The sequence below is a fragment of the Periplaneta americana genome, chromosome 12, assembly GCF_040183065.1.
Source record: "Periplaneta americana isolate PAMFEO1 chromosome 12, P.americana_PAMFEO1_priV1, whole genome shotgun sequence".
In the NCBI taxonomy this organism is placed as follows: Eukaryota; Metazoa; Arthropoda; class Insecta; order Blattodea; family Blattidae; genus Periplaneta; species Periplaneta americana.
Window position 1 is genome coordinate 98,310,915 of NC_091128.1, and position 23,050 is coordinate 98,333,964.

The 23,050-nt window shown below is 33.8% G+C and overlaps 1 protein-coding gene across 1 annotated transcript in view; it reads left to right on the forward strand.

Annotated features, from left to right (window-relative positions):
- LOC138710700 (atrial natriuretic peptide-converting enzyme) overlaps positions 1–18,008 on the forward strand; it is a 133,817-nt gene extending 115,809 nt beyond the window's left edge. Inside the window, exons 7-13 of the mRNA XM_069841766.1 lie at positions 5,345–5,551; positions 6,761–6,974; positions 9,003–9,148; positions 13,311–13,482; positions 14,993–15,243; positions 15,707–15,825; positions 17,627–18,008. Coding sequence (XP_069697867.1) covers positions 5,345–5,551; positions 6,761–6,974; positions 9,003–9,148; positions 13,311–13,482; positions 14,993–15,243; positions 15,707–15,825; positions 17,627–17,809 — 1,292 coding nt within the window. The 3' untranslated portion in view covers positions 17,810–18,008. The remainder of the gene's footprint in view (positions 1–5,344; positions 5,552–6,760; positions 6,975–9,002; positions 9,149–13,310; positions 13,483–14,992; positions 15,244–15,706; positions 15,826–17,626) is intronic.
- Positions 18,009–23,050: the final 5,042 nt, after the last annotated feature.

The window sequence follows — 23,050 nt, forward strand, 5'->3', positions numbered from 1 at the left end:
TGGGCTAAGAGCGATGGAATTAGAGAAAAATGGAGGAAGTTACATAACGCAGAACTGCACACATTGTATTCTTCACCTGATATAATTAGGAACATTAAATCCAGACGTTTGAGATGGGCAGGGCATGTAGCACGTTTGGGCGAATCCAGAGATGCATATAGAGTGTTAGTTGAGAGAACGGAGGGAAAAGACCTTTGGGGAGGCCGAGACGTAGATGGGAAGATAATATTAAAATGGATTTGAGGGAAGTGGGATATGATGATAGAGACTGGATTAATCTTGCTCAGGATAGGGATCAATGGCGGGCTTATGTGAGGGCAGCAATGAACCTCTGGGTTCCCTAAAAGCCGTAAGTAAGTAAATAAGTAAGTAAGGGAAAGATGCGAAAATGCCTAAAAGTGACTTCACGCCAAGACTTTGTTCCTAAAGCAACTCCCCATTTTCAGTCGTTTGTAGTTTACATTTCAGGGAAGAAGATCATTCTAATAATGGGAAATTTAGACTATTAAAACCAAATGCTGTGCCAACAATATTCCCTCATTATCCTAGGTATAAAGTGACAGATATCAGAAGACCATGACGAACAGTTACTAAAACTGATCTCCCTCCACCCAAGAAACGCAAATCTTTTAGTAATATTGGTTTTTCACTATTTGAACAAGATGTTCCGAGTGGCTCAACATCAGTTAATGACATTCCCTTCTTGCCAGTTGAAAATGACCATAAAGCAACGCATCCAGAAGTTGTCAACTTTGTGGAGCTAAAAAGAAATAATTAACAGATTGCATGTGAAAATTAAACAACTTAATCAGGTGTTACAAGAGAAACAAGATGAGATGACGAAAACAACCGAAAAACTCCAACTAATTGAAAGAGATCCTTTACATAAAGAACTGGAAAATGTAAGGAAAAAGGCCGATGAAGGCAGTATTCATGCAAAATAGATTCTAGATCAGCAGCTTAATCATCGGAAGAGATTACCAAACAAGAATATATTAGAAAATTTGTGTTCAAAAATTGAGCCGTTATGTGTAGATGCCCTCTCTTGCAATGCCAATTTGTGATGAAGACGGTCAAAAACGACTTGCTAATATAGGCCTAATTACTGTGAAATTTGTTAGGCCACTTCTAGATAACATTGCAGCAGCTTTAACTGAAAAGCTTGTTCCTTCGAAGAATGCGGCTTATAATCCACTGAGCCCCAAAATCTTGAAACTAGGATTCTTGAATCTGCAATATCAAGTGGAATGTATCAGTGCAGTGAGTGAAATTATAAAATTTAGTGCAAGTTATTGTAAATAATTACCCAAGTGATTACTTTGAAACATCGCAGTTTAGTCTAGGGGTGCTACCCAGTAAATGAACTACAAAATTACGCCTCTGTCATCATGTTACTTAAACTGAACAGGTTACTATGTGTTACCTTCCCTGCTTTTAAACTCTCGCTTTTACCATAATTAACAGAACTAAACATAATAATACTTATTATTTTCTTATTTAATATTTATAATTGTTATTATTACTCTTTAATCATTTATTTTAATTCATATTGCGTATTTCTTCTGTGGATACCACACCTTGACAGACAGCGCCTCGTGATGGAATTGAGAAATTATCCAATTTCAACATAAGATTACTATTGTCAAGGCCATATACAAAAGAGCGAAGGTAACATCAAGTCGGCCGTGGGTGGTCCAATATGTTGTTTGCATTGTTGAAGGCAGCATTGTTACGCATTGAGCAATGATCGCGAATTCCATAGAGAATGAAAAAATGGAACTAGCGTCAGTGAGTAGAAGCTGTAGATAAGAAAATTGATAGTACTTGGGTTGAGAACTTTCGAACCTGATTTGAAATGTAGTGAATCGGTCCCAAGGGAATTTAAATATTGTCGTTTCATATTTTACATTTAAAACATAATTTTAAATTTCCTCAAGAAAGTGATATAACGTACCTGTACATTTTATGATGTAGTTATGTATTGCATTCCTGTTACTTTATTTTTTGTCACTATAGAAATCACAAATCTTTACTTTTTTCGAGAATATTAATTTAAAAACCCTTTGGCTTAGAGATCTTCTTCTTCATCTTTTATCAATTTTACATCTGTAACTTCATTCTATACTGTGTTGGCTGCGTTTTCATAATAGGAGATGAACCTTAATGTTGTGATTGTGAAGTTAAGAAAACATAGTTCTTCCTACATGTTCATTTGTGTATTTGGTTTTAAAAAAATTCCATTTCTTTGCATGTGTCCCCATTTCCTCTGGAACAAGTGAAAGTAGACAGTTGAAATTTCACCATTTTTGTATCATAATTATGTCAGTCATGTGGTAATTAATGTACCGGTACTGATTGAAATATAGAGTAGAAACTTTTGTAGCAATCAAAACTTTTTCAAATAATAATACAATACAAATAAGTTAAGTCGACAGTAGATAATTGGGATAAATATATATTTCCCTAGTAATTACTTTTAAAACTAATATTGATAATTAGCATTGCATTTCAATTTTCGAAGCTTATATTTGGAAAATTCATTAATTTCAACGAAAATAGTGTCCATTCCGGAATTCTAGAGGATGTTGATGAAATACCATTATTTTTTCTTTTAGCTATAAAACGTTGCCCTTTAGTATGGCAATTAATTTCATTTTATAACAAAACAAAATAATGTAATTTTTGTGTTCTACTAGCTGGAAGCATCCAGCATTGCTCGGGTTTTCCTTTTTGCTTCTAATTTTAATTAAAGTTGTAGTTAGATTTTTTAAAAAATCTCAGAACTCAACTATAGATAACCAAAACGAATTGCCTTTACTAAGCTTTTCTCGTCCATAAAGATGAATCTTTACATAGCGTCACTTACAGTACATCAATTAATAAGCTTCTTAGCCAAATGCCTGCCAGGGTCAACTCAATTTAAGTCAGTATGTATATATATATATATATATATATATATATATATATATATATGTATGTATATTGTATATATTGTTTACTTGTTTAATCTGGTACAGTTAATGCCAACAGGCTTTCTCTTCCACATCACCAGAAATACAAATAAAATAATAGAGAAAATCAAACTCTAAACTAAGTAAAACCAAACGAAAATATATAAAGGCTGGAGTCACACAAACTTTAAATGAGTTAGCAATGTCTTGAAGTTCAGGAAAAACATACCCCTCGGTACCTATATGCCCACTAAGTGATGACTCAATGTTCTACAGATCTTACATTTTATCTCTGCCTGTCAGTGATCATTAAATTTCAAGTGGCTTATCTTATTCGTGTGCTTCAGCGTATTAAAAAGCATTATAACCTTTCTGCCATCTCAATTCTTTCCCATCGCAAATGTGATGTAGTACAGAGACAGATATAAAATAATTATAAGATCTGTACATTGATTTGAAACTGTGATGACATAAATTTCACGTAATTTCATGTCTATGTGTGCTAAAATCTGGTTGCTTTGATCAACATGTATTTGAGGTTTGATTCATGTCTGCATTGCCATATTTCCAGCGACTTCACTCTGATGAAAAAAAGTTTCTCTTTGGAGACATCCAGCAATCTTTCACAATAGGTGATCAGTATTTGTCAGACCGAGGACATAAACTTTGTGCTGTTAGTTCCAAACAGCACTCATTTGCATTTCTTGCTCCCTCAAGAAAACATGGCATGTTGTTCTTTTGGCATGAAAGAAGAGAAACAGAGGTTGTTTGGCGAAAAAGCTGAAATCATAACTTTATTATGTCCTTGATTTTTTTATTTCTGACATTTTGTTTCACATTTCTATGTTTATATTTATGTTTCATTTATGTTAAATTTGTTCCTAAATGTGGTATTTATTCATAATGTTGCATATTAGGTACCGGTAGTTATTAAGTGATTTTTAAATTTGTGCATTTTTCTGTGGCGTTAAAATATTTTTAAAAACAATATCTCTGTCTCATTACACCCCAATGGCAGTGTTATTTGAGATTTCAATTGATTTCCATGTGTGTCTCAAGTCACCCCCACTAACGAGATGACATGAGACAACATATTTCTAAAAAAAAGAAAGACACATTTGAGATATATAGGCTAAATGTATTCAAATGCTCAAATATATCCTGAGATATGAATTGCACTATTGGATTACAAAATATAGTAAAAAGAACTATTGCAAAAACAACCTATAACAAAATACCTAAAATCTGTCTCAATTCACTCTGTTTGACGGAACTTTCAAGGCCTAACAACAAATTCAAAAAACACGATTGTGCAAAAAAGTTATTTAAGGTGCAGTTATAAACATTTTAATTGTTAATATATGTGCCTTCCTTCTTCCTAAAACAACGAATCTAAGAGTGAGTGAAAAAAAAAATAATTTTAGTTAGCTTTTCATGAAATATTACAAACTAGCTGTCATTGCATTGACAATTTCATATTCTAGTGCTTCGTGTGAACGTTCATTTTTGTATATACAGAATATAAGAACATACCTCCTTAACCAAATGGTAGGCGAACCCTTAGACAGCCAAGTAATTCTTTGCATTGAAAGGGAATTAACCAAGCACCTCAACAAGGACACCATCTTAGACAAATTTGATGCTCTCCACAAAAGACGCATCAATCTATACTAGTATTCCTACCGAGGCAAGCAAGTTATAATTTTTCATTGCTCACATCCTACGTAAAATTAATAAATATGGTAAATTGTAATCCTTCTGTATAACTATTATATTAATTTATAAAAATTAATAAATACGTTTATGTAAATGCATGGACATTTTCCAAACAAGAATAGTTGTTTTATTACAACATTAACACTTCACAATGACATTTAACGTAGACCCTCCCCCAAGATGTCTTGCCTCATCTCTGCCCCCCTTCCCAGATTAAAAATTCTGGCGCCATACCCTTTTCATGTAGCTTGGAATCATAGGAATACAGGTGCTCTTATTTGCGTTCGCTTCCAAATCAAATTGATGTTTCGGTAAAGAGTTGAATTTCTAACCAATAAATCTCAGCACATAGAAGAGTTTCACAGAGTCCCTATACTTTACATCTCTCAGTCAGAAAATTTTTCTTGTGCTCATTTACTAATTTCTGCCGTTAAATATATTTCTTTTTGTCATTTAGGTTCATAATGTCATTTTTGCAGGAAAGATATATCAGTACTACTAGTTCAAAAGACATTTCAAATTAATTGCAAATAAAAATGCAATTGTCAAACTGATAGAACTCAGAGACAGCATTATAGAACCGATTACCATATATGATTACCACTGAAATTTATATTGTCTGAAATAAAATCACTTTATACAAGTTCCACTATTAATTTATTATCTTTTTCCAATAGGTTGTGTGAAGGAACTTCAGGCCCATGGCTTATCAGCTCGTGTTTGTGATGGAGTGGTGGATTGTATGGATCTCTCTGATGAAAGAAGTTGCAGTTACTGTCCAGATAATCATATCCACTGTGGAGCTGGCAAGACTTGCATCTCCTTAGATAAACGTTGTGATGGAAAACAGGATTGTCCTGATGGCAGCGATGAGAAGGGATGCTGTAAGTATTTTCTACAATAAACGTGAAACAATTGAAATTGTATGTAACCTACTCTTTCATTCATCTAAAATAAGTTAAAGATTCTAAAAGTATGGTGTGAACCACTGTGAACTTTGTTGTAATTGTAGTGGCTCCGTCTAGAAGATCATAGGAAAATCCACTGTCTTTCCCTTCTCTTTCACATATTGCATTTCTCCACTCCTGTCTAACTTGCGTCTCGTTTTCAAAATTTATCCACCCATCATAACCTAGGCACACGATCACAACACTCCTCAATTTTATCCATTCCCTCCCACCGAACATCCTCATATTCATCTTATTTCACTGTGGCTGTTCCTCAGCTTTGGAATTCCCTACCGAGTAATGTCAGGGACTGTCAGACATCAAACCAATTTAAGAATAGGCTAACGAAATATTTTTCTAACAATTCTTGTTAACAATAATAGCTGTTTCAGGTTTCTCAATGTTTAATGGTTATATATATCACAGATAAATATCTAAATTATCTCATTGTTGTTATTATTATTATTATTATTATTATTATTATTATTATTATTATTATTATTATTATTAAGGCCTACTGGCCTTAGCTCTGCCAGATTAAATAAATAAATAAATAATAATAATAATAATAATAATAATAATAATAATAATAATAATAATTATTATTATTATTATTATTATTATTATTATTATTATTATTAATAGTAGTAGTAGTAGTAGTAGTAGTAGTAGTAGTAGTAGTAGTAGTAGTAGTAGTAGTAGTAGTAGTATTAGTACCGGTATGAAGTATGTTCTATTGTCTTGTTCAACCCAGCAATTTACTCTTAGTTTTACGGAGGACAGCGACATTAGCTTGCTCACATGTCACAACAGAAATTTACATTACAGCGAAGGATTTTCATGATAGAGACTTATCTGAAAAAGAGTGATTACGAAAAGGTAAAAAGACGATTTGCAAGAAAATTTCCTAAAGTTATCATTCCACATAGCAACAGCAGCAAAAGACCACTCCTAAATCTAAATCTAAACACTTCACTAACACATTCAGAAGAATAACACACAATCTAACGTCAACACAACTACTCCTACAGATAGACTGAAATGGACTGCCGAGCATGCAGGAGATGGTTTGTTGCTTGTGCAGCATGCTTTTGTTTAGATTTCTAATGAAAATTACATTATTTTTATGTTAATGTGTTTATGCAGTGTCTGTTGCACCCAGTCTGTCATCTGTAACCCAAGCATTGCCCACAACCCCTCATCACATGCAGTACTTCTCCGAGGGTTATGTTGTTTTCAATGAAAAGGGTCAGGTTGGCAAGATCTGCACTGAAAACCTCAACACTACTGTACCTGAACCTAACAGAGAAGCAACGCTCAATACTATAGCCACCTCACTGTGTGGAATCCTTTCGTACAAGTAAGTGTACAAGTAAGATATAGTAAATGTACATATCATGCACTATTACAAACTAAGAAGGTTACAAAAATATCGTGTATTACAATAATCATTTGCCAAATGAAATGTGTTATCCTATTTGGAAATGATTGCTGTCATTTGTTTATATTAAATTTATATTTTGTGATTTAATCGTGAAGTAAGCCCATGGTAAACAACAATGCTACTGCTAGTTTGTGTTTTGTATCTTTTATTGTTTTGAGTTATTGAGAGCTGAAGGAAAGATCATTATTATTATTATTATTATTATTATTATTATTATTATTATTATTATTATTATTATTTTGAGTTGTAATTGATATTGATTGAGAGATGAAGAAGAGATCATGTTGACTCCTGAACAGTGACTAGAGCTAGTACTGATCTGTAAAAACAATCACAGAACAACAAGATGTTCTAAAACCATCATACCAATATATTATAAGACAGTTTGTTACGTGAGTTTAAAACAACTTTTAATGTGCTCAACATGAAATAAAGTGGTCATACTAAATTGGACCGACAAACAACATGCAATGGATGTGATTACAAAGATGTCGGTCAACAAAAAAAGGTGAGTGCACCATGTGACTCGATAGAGTGGTATTAGTAAAGAATCTATTCGCAAAATATTAAAATCAGCAGTTTCCTTACCTACAAATAGCAGCATGTAACACACACCCTACAGCCTACACCCTAGTGGTGTAGAATACTAGGCGATATAATTGTTGTTGTTTAGTCAACAATTCTGAACCTCATAAGTGACATCAATAAGGTATGACTCATGAGACAACTAAGCCAGGAGATAATGGGGTAGGGTGGCCAGTTCCTTTCCCCCTTCATTGTATACATAGCTAAGTTACATATTACACCAATCAGACTTCAGATGTTTACAAAAAATTCTTCTTCCTCTAACTGGATAATGTCAAATGAGATGTACTGCCTGATAATAGATGCACATAATATCAGTCAGAACCTCAATCAGAGATAGCGATATAATTATGGCACCATATTCTTTTATGGAAATGTGAATCAGTACACATTTGACGAATTGTTGTGTAGCATTGTAATGTACTTCCTATATGATTTACCATTGAATAAACAGGTGAGAATATAGTTCCAGCTAGATAGCACAGCACATTAAGCTGTGACAGTTCAAGAGAAATTAAATAACATGTTTGGTGTGCACTGAATAGGACGAGGTGGACCTCAGTCATGGCCTCCATGGTTACCAGACCTCACACATTTAGATTTTTCCTATGAGGATATATGAAACAGCATATATATATATTTTTTTTTTTTTTTTAGACAGAATACTCCAATGACTAAAGAGTAAATTTTTCATGCAGATATATGAAATAGTATTTTTTTAGACAGAGTACTTCAGTGACTAAAGTGTAAATTTTTCATGCAGAGAAAAATTTCAAATCCCTGCTAGTTGAAGTGGTATTAATTTTTAATAAAAAGAATTATGGTTTATTTAATGATGCTAGCAACTGCAGAGGTTATATCAGCGTCGCTGTTGTGCCGGAATTTTGTCCCGCAGGAGTTCTTTTACATGCCAGTAAATCTACTGATATGACCTGTCGCATTTAAACACACTTAAATGCCGTCGACCTGGGCCAGGATCGGACCTGCAACCTCGAGCACAAAAAGCCAGTGCTATACCAACTATGCTACCTAGGCCGTTGTTATTAATTTTGAATAAAGACTATGTTTGGGATAGGTTTTCGCGATGTAGATCTATTCCTGCTTCCCCTGTTGGCTTTCTACTTTCTATTGCTGATAAAGTAACCATCACCATCTTCATTCTGATGTAACGAAGATTTATCATAATGCATAATGGCTAGCATCTGATGGTAAAGATATCTTCTGTTCTGGCATGTTGCTCCCAGAGAGGGATACATGAGTCGATTGGATATTTGAAATAAATAAGTGAGTGAGTGAATGAGTGAATGAGTGAGTGAGTGAGTGAGTGAATAATGTGGCATTGTTGCTATCTTGTTACAGAAATGTGAATTTCGTGAGAATACAAGAAGACAAAGAGGATGAAGTTCAGTACGTTCACATGGAGGACCCCACTGCTGCTGAAATAACATTTGTTCGTGCACCATGTCCTAAGAAAGAAGTTCTGTATGTTGGTTGTTCAGATCTTGGTATGTCAGCGTATGTTTCTATATTTCCAACTACTATTAAAGAAGTTAAGGTCTTTTAAAGGGCAAGACCTAAAGGTATGGAATCATAGACAGCTTTTCCAAACTTTGATCAAATAAGACAATTACATTTTTAATTTCTATCTTTTATGTTTAGTTCATAAGATTAATTGAATTTTCTGCTGCATAAGATCTGGTAGCTGTTGAAGTAGCTATTACATAAACTTCTGTCATAATGAAAAGTGCTGTAATGTATAGGAAAACATGACTTAATATGTTGCTTTAATTACTTTAGTACATTAAGAAGTTTGAATGCTATTGCATGAATAAAGTCAGTTAGCTGATTGCTGGACCTGGATCAAGTGACATGGACTAGAGTGACTGATTGACAAAGACTGGATCGACTGGTTGACATGGACTGGACTGACTGACATGGATTAGACCAAATGACTTGATTTGGACTGACTGACATGGACTGGACCAACTGACTTACTAACTTCGACTCTTAACTGATAACATACTGGTACTCCAAATCAATTTCATGTCACATATCCAGTGCTCAATATGAAAAAGAGAGTTTGTCAGGGATTACCTGGGTTAGCTGTTTTAAGAGGCCAGTAGGCTAAATAGTAGTCACTAAATGAAGATGAAATTTCACACTGTTAATTGCATTATAATGGGTATACGCATGCACATGTTAATATGTTTAATTTTTTAATTATAGCTAAAAACATTTTAAACACTTTTATTTATCAAATAAATTATTCTGTATTTTTATATGTTTTTGGGGACGTAAATTTTTGAAGTAACAAAATCCTTTGCATTACAAGGCATTTTGTCGATTTCTTGGATCATGCCATTTCAATCATTCGTGGAAAATTTTAAAAATCTATTTATTGGTAGATAAAGTACAGCCCGTATTTTCACGTGCAGTTCTTGGATAAAGCTTCAAACTGTGGTCATAAATCATTAGATACCATAACCAGAAACTTAATCGTTTCCACTCTAATGACATTGCTTCTATATTTTGATGCAGTGAGGTTATAGACTATAGAATTTCTTCATTAATAATCTTAAGATTTAGTTATAGAAACTACTTTCTAATGTTAAATTGACACTAGAAAATTGTTTCTATAACTAAATCTTAAGTGTTAAAAGTGCTGTAGGCAATCAAGATGTATAAAAATATACATTATTAGCAGAGTTCATGGCTACCTTTCAAGTAGGCTCAAGTAAATCTGTAGAAGTAATTTCTGGGCTGACCATAGCTGGAGGTGGCCGCTGATATGAGTGGTTATTTACATGGGACTTGTGGAAAATTAAATTGGACCCAGAAAAATAAATATCATTGACTGAGGTAACTGCAGAATAGAGGTGGCCATTTTGACTGGTTTTACTATATAATCAAGATCGTTCCTAAATTTGTCTTTTCAGTTTCTTCTTATTTCTCTTTTCATGGGTTTAGTTTACATAACCGTATATATATCAACCACATGAGATGCTTATATCAAATCGAAGGAAATTATATTTTATTCCATTACGTGCTTATTCCTATTAATTTTGCTTTTATCATTAGAACCAGTAAACGATGTTAAATTGACTCTAGCTTTAAAGGGAATGTTATTAATGAAGTTTAATAATAATATCCGGTTGTCTCATAAATTCGATTGCTTCTTCGTTACTTTTTGCCTGAGAGCTCTGCACACCCCCAGCACAGGCACGACAGAGAAGTTGCCGAACAATCTAGGGTGGAATATTGAAGTTTCAAAACATGAAACACAATGTCATCACAGCAGAGTATAGGTGGAGAGAGAACCGTTTCCTTGGGGGAGGGGGGGGGGGCAAAGGAAAACTATAGAATCCCGATATAACGAGATTATGGGAGACATCATTTATCTCATCCCCCCATTATAGCTTGACCTTGGTACAGTATCGGAATATAATAATTTAATAAAGGTATTGCAAAATAAAGTAAAATTATAACAAAATACGGGTATACAGACAATTTTACTTTTTTTCCTCTTGTACAGAACTGAGGGACCCGAAGGCTTGCACTGCAACCTGAAGCTTATTGTACTTACCACTCCTATTTTGTGAATGATTGGGTAGCCGAACGGCCGTGCTCTTGTACAAGTACATCACGCTCGTGAACTTAACCTGGGCTATTGTATGGATGATGATGATGATGATGATGATGATGATGATGATGATGATGATGATATGTGAATTAATGATGGCGAAATGAGTCCGAGGTCCAACACTGAAAATTACCCAGCAATTATGCTTCAATTGATTGAGGGAAAAACCGCAACCAAGTAACTTGTCCCAACCAGGATTTGAATCTGGGCCCGCTCGTTTCATAGCCAGACGTGCTAATCATAAGTACTCCACAGCAGTGGACCAATTTTACATTTACTTTATCTGTTTATTTAAAAAGCAAGATTCATTTCAAACTTACTAGCAATAAAATAAATAATTAATTAAATAAATGTAAATTCTAATTGTTTTATTTAATCTCGTCCTTATATTTACACATTATATTGGGATCACTTTTCTTTTTACTGCATTGTTGTACAGTATGTTATTCATATTTCTCCAAGTGGCTGCTTGAACACTTGCAGAGTTTTAACACATCAGTACAGGCTGTTACAAAAAAAAAACATTACAGTGCTTCCATTCCTCAAATGAGGTATAGAAATTCTTATACATTCAGAAATTTAAAATAAATATTATAGTCCAGACACATGGTCTGAAGACATTAATTCGTCACTTTAAGCACAGAAACTTACTGATAAACATAAGCAAGAAAAATCTTTTGTATTCAATATTTTCTAACGTTAATAGAAAAAAAAGAGTTCGGCCAAGTTTGGGGGAGGGCAGTGCCCCTGCCATAACTCCGCCTATGCACCAGAGAAAGTAGGATAGTACGTTTTATTGCACTGTATAGCCCATTGTTAGCAACAACATATTGCCGTTTTTCTGAAAGCTTATGAATTCCATTTCTCCAAAACATAGAGGTTTTCTGATTGATGAACTCTTCCATGTTGAGCCTGCATTCCTCCAATGAAGTAAGGCGTTTACCATTCAGGAAATTCTGCAGGGATCGGAATAGATGATAGTCAGATGGGGCAATATCTGGAGATTAGGGCGGATGGGGTAACATATCCCAGTCGAAATCCAACAACTTCTATCGAGTCATCATTGCAGTATGTGGTCTGGGGTTGTCGTGCTGAAATACTATTCCTTCAATGTTTACCAATTCAGGTCTTTTCTCTTGAAAGGCTACCTTCAGTTGCTCCAACTGAGAACAGTATTTCTCGCTTCTTCGTTACTTTTCAACTGAGAACTCTGCACACCCCCAGCACAGGCACGACAGAGAAGTTGCCGAACAATCTAGGGTGCGATATGGAAGTTTCAAAACATAAAACACAGTTGAGAGAAATTCATAGTAAAGAATTTCACCAAATACACAACATAAGTTTCCTGGGGTGAAGTCGACTGTTACCAGCCATTTAAAAAAATCATCATTTTGATTGCATCGCAGTAATGAATTTGCAGATGGAAACTCGCTGAACTAAATTCCAGTCACTCAATTCATGCGGAACCCATAGGCCTATATCACAAAGGTTTCGGTAACCAAGCTTCTTTAAGTGCCTGGATACATTAGCACGAGATATATTCAGCACCTGCGCCATCTTCCGAGTTGTTGTTCGTGGATTGCTTGAAATATAGTCCTTCATTCTGTCCACGTCTGCAACCACAGGCCGTCCTGTGCGAGGTTTGTCTTTTAGGGAGACATTCTCAATTTTATATCGAGAAAACCACTTTCGACATACTTGATTCGACACTGCATCTTGTCCAAACACAGCACAAATTTACATTTTGGTTGTGAGGTGGTCTTACCATTACGGTAATAGAACAATATAAAATGCTGATAATGTTTCTTTTTGTCTTCCATGTTTCCAAACACCGTTAACAAGTCTACATTGATGTATCCAAGGTCAGTTACAAACACAATTAATACCAATGGAACTTAAGATAAAAGCAAACGAACTTATGAGACAACCAGATATAACACACTTTGTTATGGCAAGTCTTGCAGTAAAGGATTAAAAAAAATGTAATAATTTGGACACAGTTGAATGTTGGTATTATTTGTGAACAGAATGTGGTACTCAGAGTCTACGAGGAAATGCAGGAATTCAAGGGTTAAGTAAAATGGCTGCTCACGGAGATTGGCCATGGCATGCAGCTCTCTTCAAGGATGGCATTCATGTTTGTGATGGAACTTTGGTGTCCGATGAATGGCTTCTGACTACTGCTTCTTGTTTTCAAGGGTAAGTTGGATTACAGGACTGAAGTCATCATACATTCAAATTTTCCGAATAGGCCTATATTGTAAGAAAATTTCTACATAATGACTAAATCTATAAGTACCTAACAATCTGCAAACTCTTCTGCAAAAAAGTAATAGTACAGTAATAATACAGATAATGCAATACAATCCATTATAATACAATATAGACTAATGTAATACAATATAACAGTAGAACTGCATCAGCTGACTTCAAAGACTGTTGTGGAAGCAGCAGAATGGTTCAAAGCAAATGAGTTAATTTTAAACGAGGGGAAGACTCAAAGATTAATCTTGGCACTGAGAAAAGAAGAAGGGTCTGAAGAAAAGGTAGTAAAATTGCTTGATATCCATATTGATGTAAAAATAATTTGAGATTGTCACATCAAATATATCTCTCGAAGACTGTCAGAGTCCTGTGTCTCTTACGAGTATGGTAATTAGAGACAAAATACCTGAGCAGTACCTGAGAAGTGTTTATTTTGCTTTTTTTTCGTAGCATATTAAAGTATGGAATACTGGTGATGGGGAAACAGTAATAAACTGAATGAAATCCAACTGATTCAGGAAAAAGCAATAAGAATTATCACAGAAGTACCAGGCACTTCACATTGTAAACCATTGTTTATACAGGAAAACTATGTACATACTTTTCTACAATAGACGATAATAGACAGTTGACAATTATTTCAACCATAACCACCTATACAGATTCTCCCAGATTCTCTACGACAGCGATTCTCAACCTATGGTACGCTAGATCATATGTATAAAAGACAGCTCATCCCTATGTTAAAATCGGTAGCTCTTTGAGGAGAACAACTGCCAGGATCGCCACCCATCCCCAGTAAACGAACATGAGATGGTAGTAAAGTCACTAATGCAATTCAAATGGGAATTATGACGTGACTCCTTATTTAACAATTAGATGGCAGCATAGTTAACCAGACAAAAGTTATTACCATCAAAGCCTATAAGGCCGAGCAACCTGAGTATATATGATTTAGTGTGGTACTGAAAGCTTGAAATGAAAATTATCATAAAATATAAAATTATATAGTTGTTTTCTGTATATTCTGTGGAACACTCCATTGAATAAATCAGAGTAACTGTTTCTTAATTAAACAGATCCTGGGAGCGACACATGACTTTCTCCATAATAAATTTGGTTAGTGGTACAGCAAATTTCCTAAATTAAAAATAGTGGTTACGCTATTTAAAAAAAAGGTTGAGAACCGCTGCTCTACGATAATAAAATCCAATTTCAAGTTTATGCTGACTTCTCCAAGAAAAGTATAAGTGATTAAATTGGTAAAGGTTTATATGAACCACTACGTACAGTACCTAGTTCGCACCGATGTGTTCGTTATTTCCCACATTCTTGTTACATGCCAACTCCACTTGTCTTCTCTGTCTTAACTAATCATTTGTTCTGTATGTGATATTTCTCTCTTACATCGTCATAAAATAACAATAATAATTTTTCTCATAAGCCAACCAAAAGCACAGTGGGTGGCACGCCTGGGTACTGTGCGACTCTCTGGTTCTTCACCATGGCAACAAGAGCGTCCTGTCATCGGCATGGTCAAGTCGCCTGTTGAAGGAAGTACGGTCGTTATGGTCAAATTAGAACAGCCTATTCTCATGTCTGACTTTGTCCACCCAGTCTGCTTACCTGAGGAAGGGTCTGGAGCCTCTCTTACAAACTTAACAATTTGCAACACGTTGGGATGGGCAAGAAACAGTAAGTAGAACAACTAATTGAAGGGTTCAGAGCCATAGTGGGCCAAGTGCCATTTATTAAAAACAGAGAAAGCAAGGGTTAAAGTTAAGTGAGTACCACAGTTTAATGAAAATTGACATATCATTTAGTTTTAATGTGTATACTTTATATTATTTGCTGTATGTATCATTAAATTATGGTATTCATTTAATTTTAACCCTTGTTTTCTTTGTTTTTAATATATGGTGCTTGGCCCACTCTGATTCTGAATCCTTCATTACCTTCGTTCAGGACATCCAGTGAAACTTGTATTGTAAGTTTTGAAAAATTCCTGAGGTAAAGAACTTGTATATGACAAAATTGTACAAATCATGAGATATCAGACGTAATGTTCATATTTCGACTTTTTTTCTCATTTGAGAGTGAATTACTGATGTTTATTATGGTATAGTACAATACTAATATTAAACACAATTTATTTTAGGAGAACAACTTCAAAGAATTCAAATAAAACTAAATTCAATGCAGAGGTGCGAGAATATCAGTATCCCTACTGTGAACAGCATCTGCACTGAGCCTGCCTACCTCAAGGATGATTGCAATGTAAGATTTTAAATAAATAAACATAATACGGTATATTACTACTACTAGAGTGTTATAGTTTGAATAAGCGATTATCCAGTCTGAATACGATGAAATCAATTGTATAAGTGGTACAATATTTATATGTTTATGTGAATGTATGTGTTTGTGTTCATGTGTAGTGTATTGTTTACAATTTTAGAATAAATACAGGATTACGAATTTTTTTCATACTAAAGCACCAATACTAACAGTTTTGTATGGTTGTGGAATTTGGACTGACTTTGAGAGAGGAACAGAGGTTAAGGGTGTTTGAGAATAAGGTGCTTAGGAAAATATTTCGGGCTAAGAGGAATGAAGTTGCAGGAGAAAGGAGAAAGTTACACAACGCAGAACTGCACGTATTGTATTCTTCACCTGACATAATTAAGAACATTAAATCGAGACGTTTGAGATGGGCGGGGCATATAGCACGTATGGGCGAATCCAGAAGTGCATACAGAGTGTTAGTTGGGAGGCCGGAGGGAAAAAGACTTTTGGGGGCCGAGATGTAGATGAGAAGATAATATTAAAATGGATTTGAGGGAGGAGGATATGATGCTAGGGACTGGATTAATCTGGCTCAGAATAGAGACCGATGGGGGACTTGTGTGAGGGCAACAGTGAACCTGCGGATTCCTTAAAAACCATAAGTAAGTAAGTAAGTAAAGCACTAATACTTGAAGATAAACTGAGTTGTTTTTGGAGTCCATGTGATATATCTAACTACAAACATGTCAAAGTCATCGACATAGCTCTGCCAGTAAATACATGTGCCTGCAAATTCAAAGCAGTGTTCGGGTGTGGGTTCGATTGCCACTTGGGCAGATTATACGTTTGGTTTCTTTCCGAATTTCCCCAACTGTAAGAGTAATGTCAGGTAATCACATGTCAGCTTCATCTTGCCAAATGCCATGCCGTTATCACCAATTTCATCGACGCTAAATACTCTAGTAATTGATACAGCATCGTTAAATAACCGACTAAAAAAAAAAAGCACACCAAAAAGTAATTTTGTGATTCCCCAAGTATTGGTGTTTCAGTATGTAAAAATTTAGAATTTTTTGTATACACTTTTAGTCTAAAATTGCTAATATTGTAATAATTTTGTTAAAACAATACTATAAACTTGAAAACTCTTAAAGTGACCATTAGTTTTTGTTTATATTTAATAAACAAATTATTAATTGTATAGTGCCCAGAACAAGGTTGTAACCAGCAAATACGAAATTCTTAAAAAATGGGGAAAAACACATTGTACTGCACATACTTTTGAATTTTTAGAGTAAGGTTTACAATCAGACATGTGTGCTCATTTTAATACGAGTACAAGCATTACACATAGTGCATCATTAACAACCATTATTCACGAAAAAGTCTACTTACGAAAAATGAGGGTTACAACCATGTTCTGGGCGACTATTCAATTATATCAAACAATTTTCAGTACCGGTATTAAGATTATTTCATATTACAAAATGTTAATTTTTAGAAAATTTTCCGGAAATAGTACAATTTTTTTTACCTCATTTTACACAAATTTCTAGGAGAAAAAAATATGAATTTGAAGAATCCTGAAAATTTACATCTCAAAAGTATCTATTTGAGTGTCTATACTGTTCTATAAAGGATACAGGGATTTTAGAGTGATTTTGCTAAAATAAAGTACAGTCAATACAATAAGCAAGTAAATTGTAATAAACCTGGAATTGAAAGGTAGATAAATTCTTGTTAGAGATAAAAAAAAATAATATACCATTATTTCATTTTCAAAATTTTTCAGGAAGAGGAACTTGCTGGAAGTCCAATGCTTTGCTTGCTTGGAGACAGCAAATCCTGGACTCTTGTTGGAGTCAGCAACTGGAGGATAGCTTGTTCAAAATCTGGAACTGAACGTCCACGGCTATATGATAAAATAACGTCAAATATCGAATGGATTCACAAAACTATGAGTGCCATCTCTTGAACCTGATTCTGTACATAATGTCTGTAATTTAAGAAATGAGTCAAGACTGTGAAGAGTTTAGTACGAATGTTATTTTTATATTTTTTGATAGGTCGTATGTTCCAACGGCACCATGATACTTAAACCTAGTTTTGCAAACCTCATTTGCAAACTAAGATGATGAAAGAATATTAAAATATTAATTTTAAACACAAAACAATATTGAATTTGTTTTCCAATTAAAATATTAGTGATAGTAATTTAACTCTCAAAACCATTAGCTCCCAATTATGATATTGGAAAATTTGAAAATGTTGGTTTACAATTCATTAGGTCAACGCAATAATTGAAGGGTTCAGAGCTGTAGTGGGCAAAGCGCCATTTATTAAGAATGGAGAAAGCAAGGGTTAAAGTTAAGTGAATACCATAGTTTAATGAAGATTGTTATATCATTTAGTTTTAATGTGTATACTTTATATTACTTGCTATATGTTTCCATTGAATTATGGTAATAACTTCATTTTAACCCTTGTTTTCTATGGTTTTAGTAAATGGCGCTTGGCCCACTATGGTTCTGAACCCTTCAATTCCAAATGCAGTATAACCATTTTGAATTTTTAAAATCCCACAACCCTTTAGAATTTGAAATATAATTTTTACGACATTATAAATTTATTGTTAAACTTTTCAGAAAGTGCATAACGAATCTTATTAATGTCCACAAATATGAATACTTTCAAGTATCTCATTTTACATACTGAAGTTTACCATTAATTTTTTCCAGTTCATGATGATGATGATGATGATGATGATGATGGTGATGAGAAGAGACTCATAATAAAATTGTCTGTTACTGATAAATAAATAGCTTTATTCTTAAAAAATTTATTTATCACATATTAGAGATACGATATACATTTATTTGTCAAAAAATAATTTTGCACAGATATCAATATTCTCATTACTGGTATCACATAAATTATATAGGAAAATGCTATTGTAACGAAACAGTATGGTTAACAACAATAAATCGTTATAATAAAATTCCTTTACACCTTCTATTTAAAATAGAATGTGTAGCCAATGAATTGATGAGGACCATAAGAAAGTTATTATACAGAAGTTTCGGATATTTCCTTGCTTGTTAAAATAATACGAACTCTTGAGCATCTGAATGGTCTAACCAGGAATAATTGATTTTGTGAACTAAACGGCTTTCTAGCACTATTATGGTATATTCTACCCAAATTGGACTAATGCATATTTCCACTTTTGCAACTAAAGAACAGAAGAGTTTAATTTATCAGTCACAGAGTTTTGTTTTTCCAAGAGCCAAACTTGCCTAAACCTAGACAGTGGTCGAACCCATGACATAGTTACGAGCGGATTTGGTTTGTTGTTGAACAGTCTCATATACTGCAGTACAAATACATTGCTAATGAGAAGTAAACGAACATAAAATTCTGTAGGCTTATCTACATTCTGAAGAAAGGTCAACTACCAGTAACAAGACAAAATTAAATTTGATGAACATATTTCCTTTCAGTCTTCCAATATCTTATGCATCTTTTTATAGTTAAAAATATCTGATATCGAACTAAAGATTTTACAAATGAAGATTCGGTTCTTGCTTAAATTTTAAACAAGTCAATAGTGCACCGACTTTTGATATTTCTGATTTGTTGTTATATTCGGATATTTTCGAGTCAGCATTGATGTTGATGGTGATGCAATAAAGTCTTTTTCAGTTTTCAGTGTTGTTGTTGTTTAGTCAACTGTCCGAAGACAGGTCTGATCCTCACAAGTGATACCAATAAGGCACTACTTACGAGGCAACTAGGCCAGGAGATAATGGGGTAGAGTGGCCAGTTCCTTTCCCCCTCCATTGCATACATCGCCAATTAGCTACAAGAGACCTACTATAGCTCCCTAATTGATACCAATATATTACTGAAATAAAGCATTTTTAATTAATGTATTTCTTAAGTACAGTAATGCATTCAAGCGATATTTTTTCTAGAAATTTTAGTAAATGATATTTTAATCATATTATTACTTCAACAACGTCACATTTTAAGACAGTGAAACAAAAAATAATATACTACAAAAGAAAAGGTCAAATTTTAAGGAATAAACTTAAATTATTATTATATATCTCAAAATATTTTATTGTACCATACCGGTACATGTGGGATAAGCCTTTTTCTTTACTCAGCACTTCATATTTCAACGAGAGTCGAAAGAATGTATAAAAATGTAAATCTGAAACTATTTTTAACACATACGTGAAAAAATAAAGTTAATAAAAATAATACGACTTACTCAGAATGGTTAAGAAACTTGAAAGGTCATTTTATTACAGTTGAACATGTATCAGTGACTTAATACGAAAACAGATTATGAAATACATCAAAATTCAAATCAATTTTACACCACATTAGAACTTACCTTACAATAATTGATGCTAGTTTTCAGATGAAAATTTCTAACAAGTTCTCTCTCAGTAATTCAGAATCTTTCATTTTAAATATTACTTGGAATTGCAATTTGTCTTGTCAACCAGGAAAAAATAATATGAAACACACAGAATACAACATGGATTGTGAGGGTCAACAAACTCGAGGACTATTTTTGTCAATCACTGCCATCAATTTAAAGTCCTTGTCAAACTGATAAAAAAAAAAAAACTGACGTTTAGATCAGCAGTTATGAAAACTCCATCATTCTCTCTACTGTATATAAAGGTACGAAAACTGTTGTTATAATCTCTAATGTCTCAATACTTACTATACAGCATATTTTTTATGTGAAATACTCTGAAAATATGAAAAACAATATCGTAGGAATAATTATTTTTAATTCTGTATTAAAAAGCACATTGTTTAATTTGTATGTACAATGAGTTAGCAAAATTAAGGAAATCTAAAGTTATAAAAAAATACACAAATATAATTTGTTGAATTTTACAATATTTTGTTGAAATGAGTTTCCACTTCTTACCCTTCCTCGATTTACTTTATTTTTCACCAGAGCCATGTCACATTCCAAATAACCTAACATCAGACTCGTCTTAGTATAATTTAATGCGTTTTCATATAAACAATTTTTTTTTTCTGATAAACTGTTAATAAAAAGCAAAATTTATGACTCTTCGCTTCTTTTCAATGAAAAAGTCACATTTGAAACTCAATGTAGTCTTCAGTGTTTTATATTTAAACTAGAATAAAAAAAATGTATAAATGTAAATGTGAAACTATTTTTATACATGAAAGAAGAAAGTAAATAAAAGTACTGCACTCAGAAGAGTTGACCGACTTGAAAGGTTATTTTATTATAGTTGAATATGATGTGAAAACAGATTCAGAGATACTTTAAAATTAAAATCAAATGGTCTTCCTAAAATATTACACCACATTGAATCTTAATCTTACAAATGATGTTTGTTTTCATGATGTTAGATATGTTGTTGTTTTCTAATGCCAGGCGTTTGACAATAAAGTCATTTGACCTCTTGCACTCCAATATTTTTCAAAGATATTATCATGACTAGCCACTGAAGCACAGATTTTGAGGTGTTCCGAATCCATTTCTTGGTTTGAGTTGCATGATGTTAGATATTGATTCATGTATTTTTCATCCAAGGACATTTTTTCAGCTCCGAGAAAACGTCAGGAAAGAAATTAGCAACATTAACAACCATATACTTCAGTAAATGTCAAAGAATACAAATACAATTCTGTTGGGATGAAGGTGGAGGACATTTTCAACATTTTCTGTGGGAAATAATTCTGATTCTCCCACAATTAACTACGTGATTCAGAAGTGAATTCATAATTTTCTGTTTTTGTTTGAAAATTATACCTGATTAAAATGGTAAAGACTTATATGGATCACCCTGTAACATTTATTACAGAAAAAAATATGATTATCCAGGTTGGCGTAACACACATAAGATTACTAAATGTTTTTTTAAGTCCATAACACTTTATTACCGTCAGCAAGGAGCCATACAGTTGGGAACATCTCAAGCAATCAATTTTCAATAATCTGTATCCACAAATCCTTGAATCTTATCCATACTAGTCAGAATATTTTCGTTCCTACCTTGCATTTTTTTGTTAAGCTCATTCAAAGGTACGAAAACATTGGAAAGATATGCCAACATAGATACCCATTCATCATCTGCAAATAAATCCACGTACTCATGCCCCTCAATAGTAAAAAATGCAAGTACCTCCTCTTTAAGTTCGAACATTCATGCTAACACTTCACCTCGTGATAACTATTGCACCTTTTAATGTAACAGGAGTGTAGTGTTCTCTGATCCCATTTCCTGACACAAGACGAAAAAAAGCCGCGTATTTGATGAAGTTCACGATCTTTACTACTTCGTTCATCACAATTTTGAGAGAAGATGGCAAAAACTTAGCAACAGTGGCTTTGCGGTGAATAAGACAATGGTTGCTCAGTATGTTAGGATTTACTTCACGTAGGTTAGCCATGAATCCTTTCACTTGGCCTGTCATAGAAGAGCTCCATCTGTACAAACACTAAGGCAATCCTCCCATGTTATTCATTACAGACCACATATTCATTAGTTGTATGAAATATTTCTTCACCAGTTGCTCACTTGGGTAGTTCTTTGCAAAAAAAAAAAAAAAAAAAAATTACTTGCAATTACATCCCCATCAATGTATCGAATGTAGGAAAGAAGTTGTGCGTAACCGCTAATATCATCGGACTCGTTAATCTGAAATGTCAGCAGAGAGAGGAATTTTTTTAATTCCACTAGCAGCGGCTGAACCCAGGATTATTTTCACCATTTATTTACAGGAAGACATTAACATTTCAGCTATTGTGTTCTTTTTTGGCCTTTACGATAAGTTTGGATCACCACCTGTCTGCCGTAAATGAACACAAGAAGGCAGTACAGTCACTAATGCAATTCAAATGGGAGTTATGACATGACTCCTTATGTAACAACTAGATGGCAGCATAGTAAACCTGACAAAAGCTGTTACCGTCAAAGCCTGTAACACGGAGCAATCTGGGTATGTATGATCTAGGCTTATAGCTAGCTTCCTGCACTTTTTGCGAAACACATACCGACATCGTCGACAATTATTTTCCAACGTTTTTAAAATTCCATCTATGGAAGGTCTTTGTTATCTCGTGAAACCAAATGCCTTTGTGCGTCATAACTCATAGTAAGAACCTTATCGTGGGGGTAAGTGAGCTAGCTAGCTTGCAAGGCGAAACACA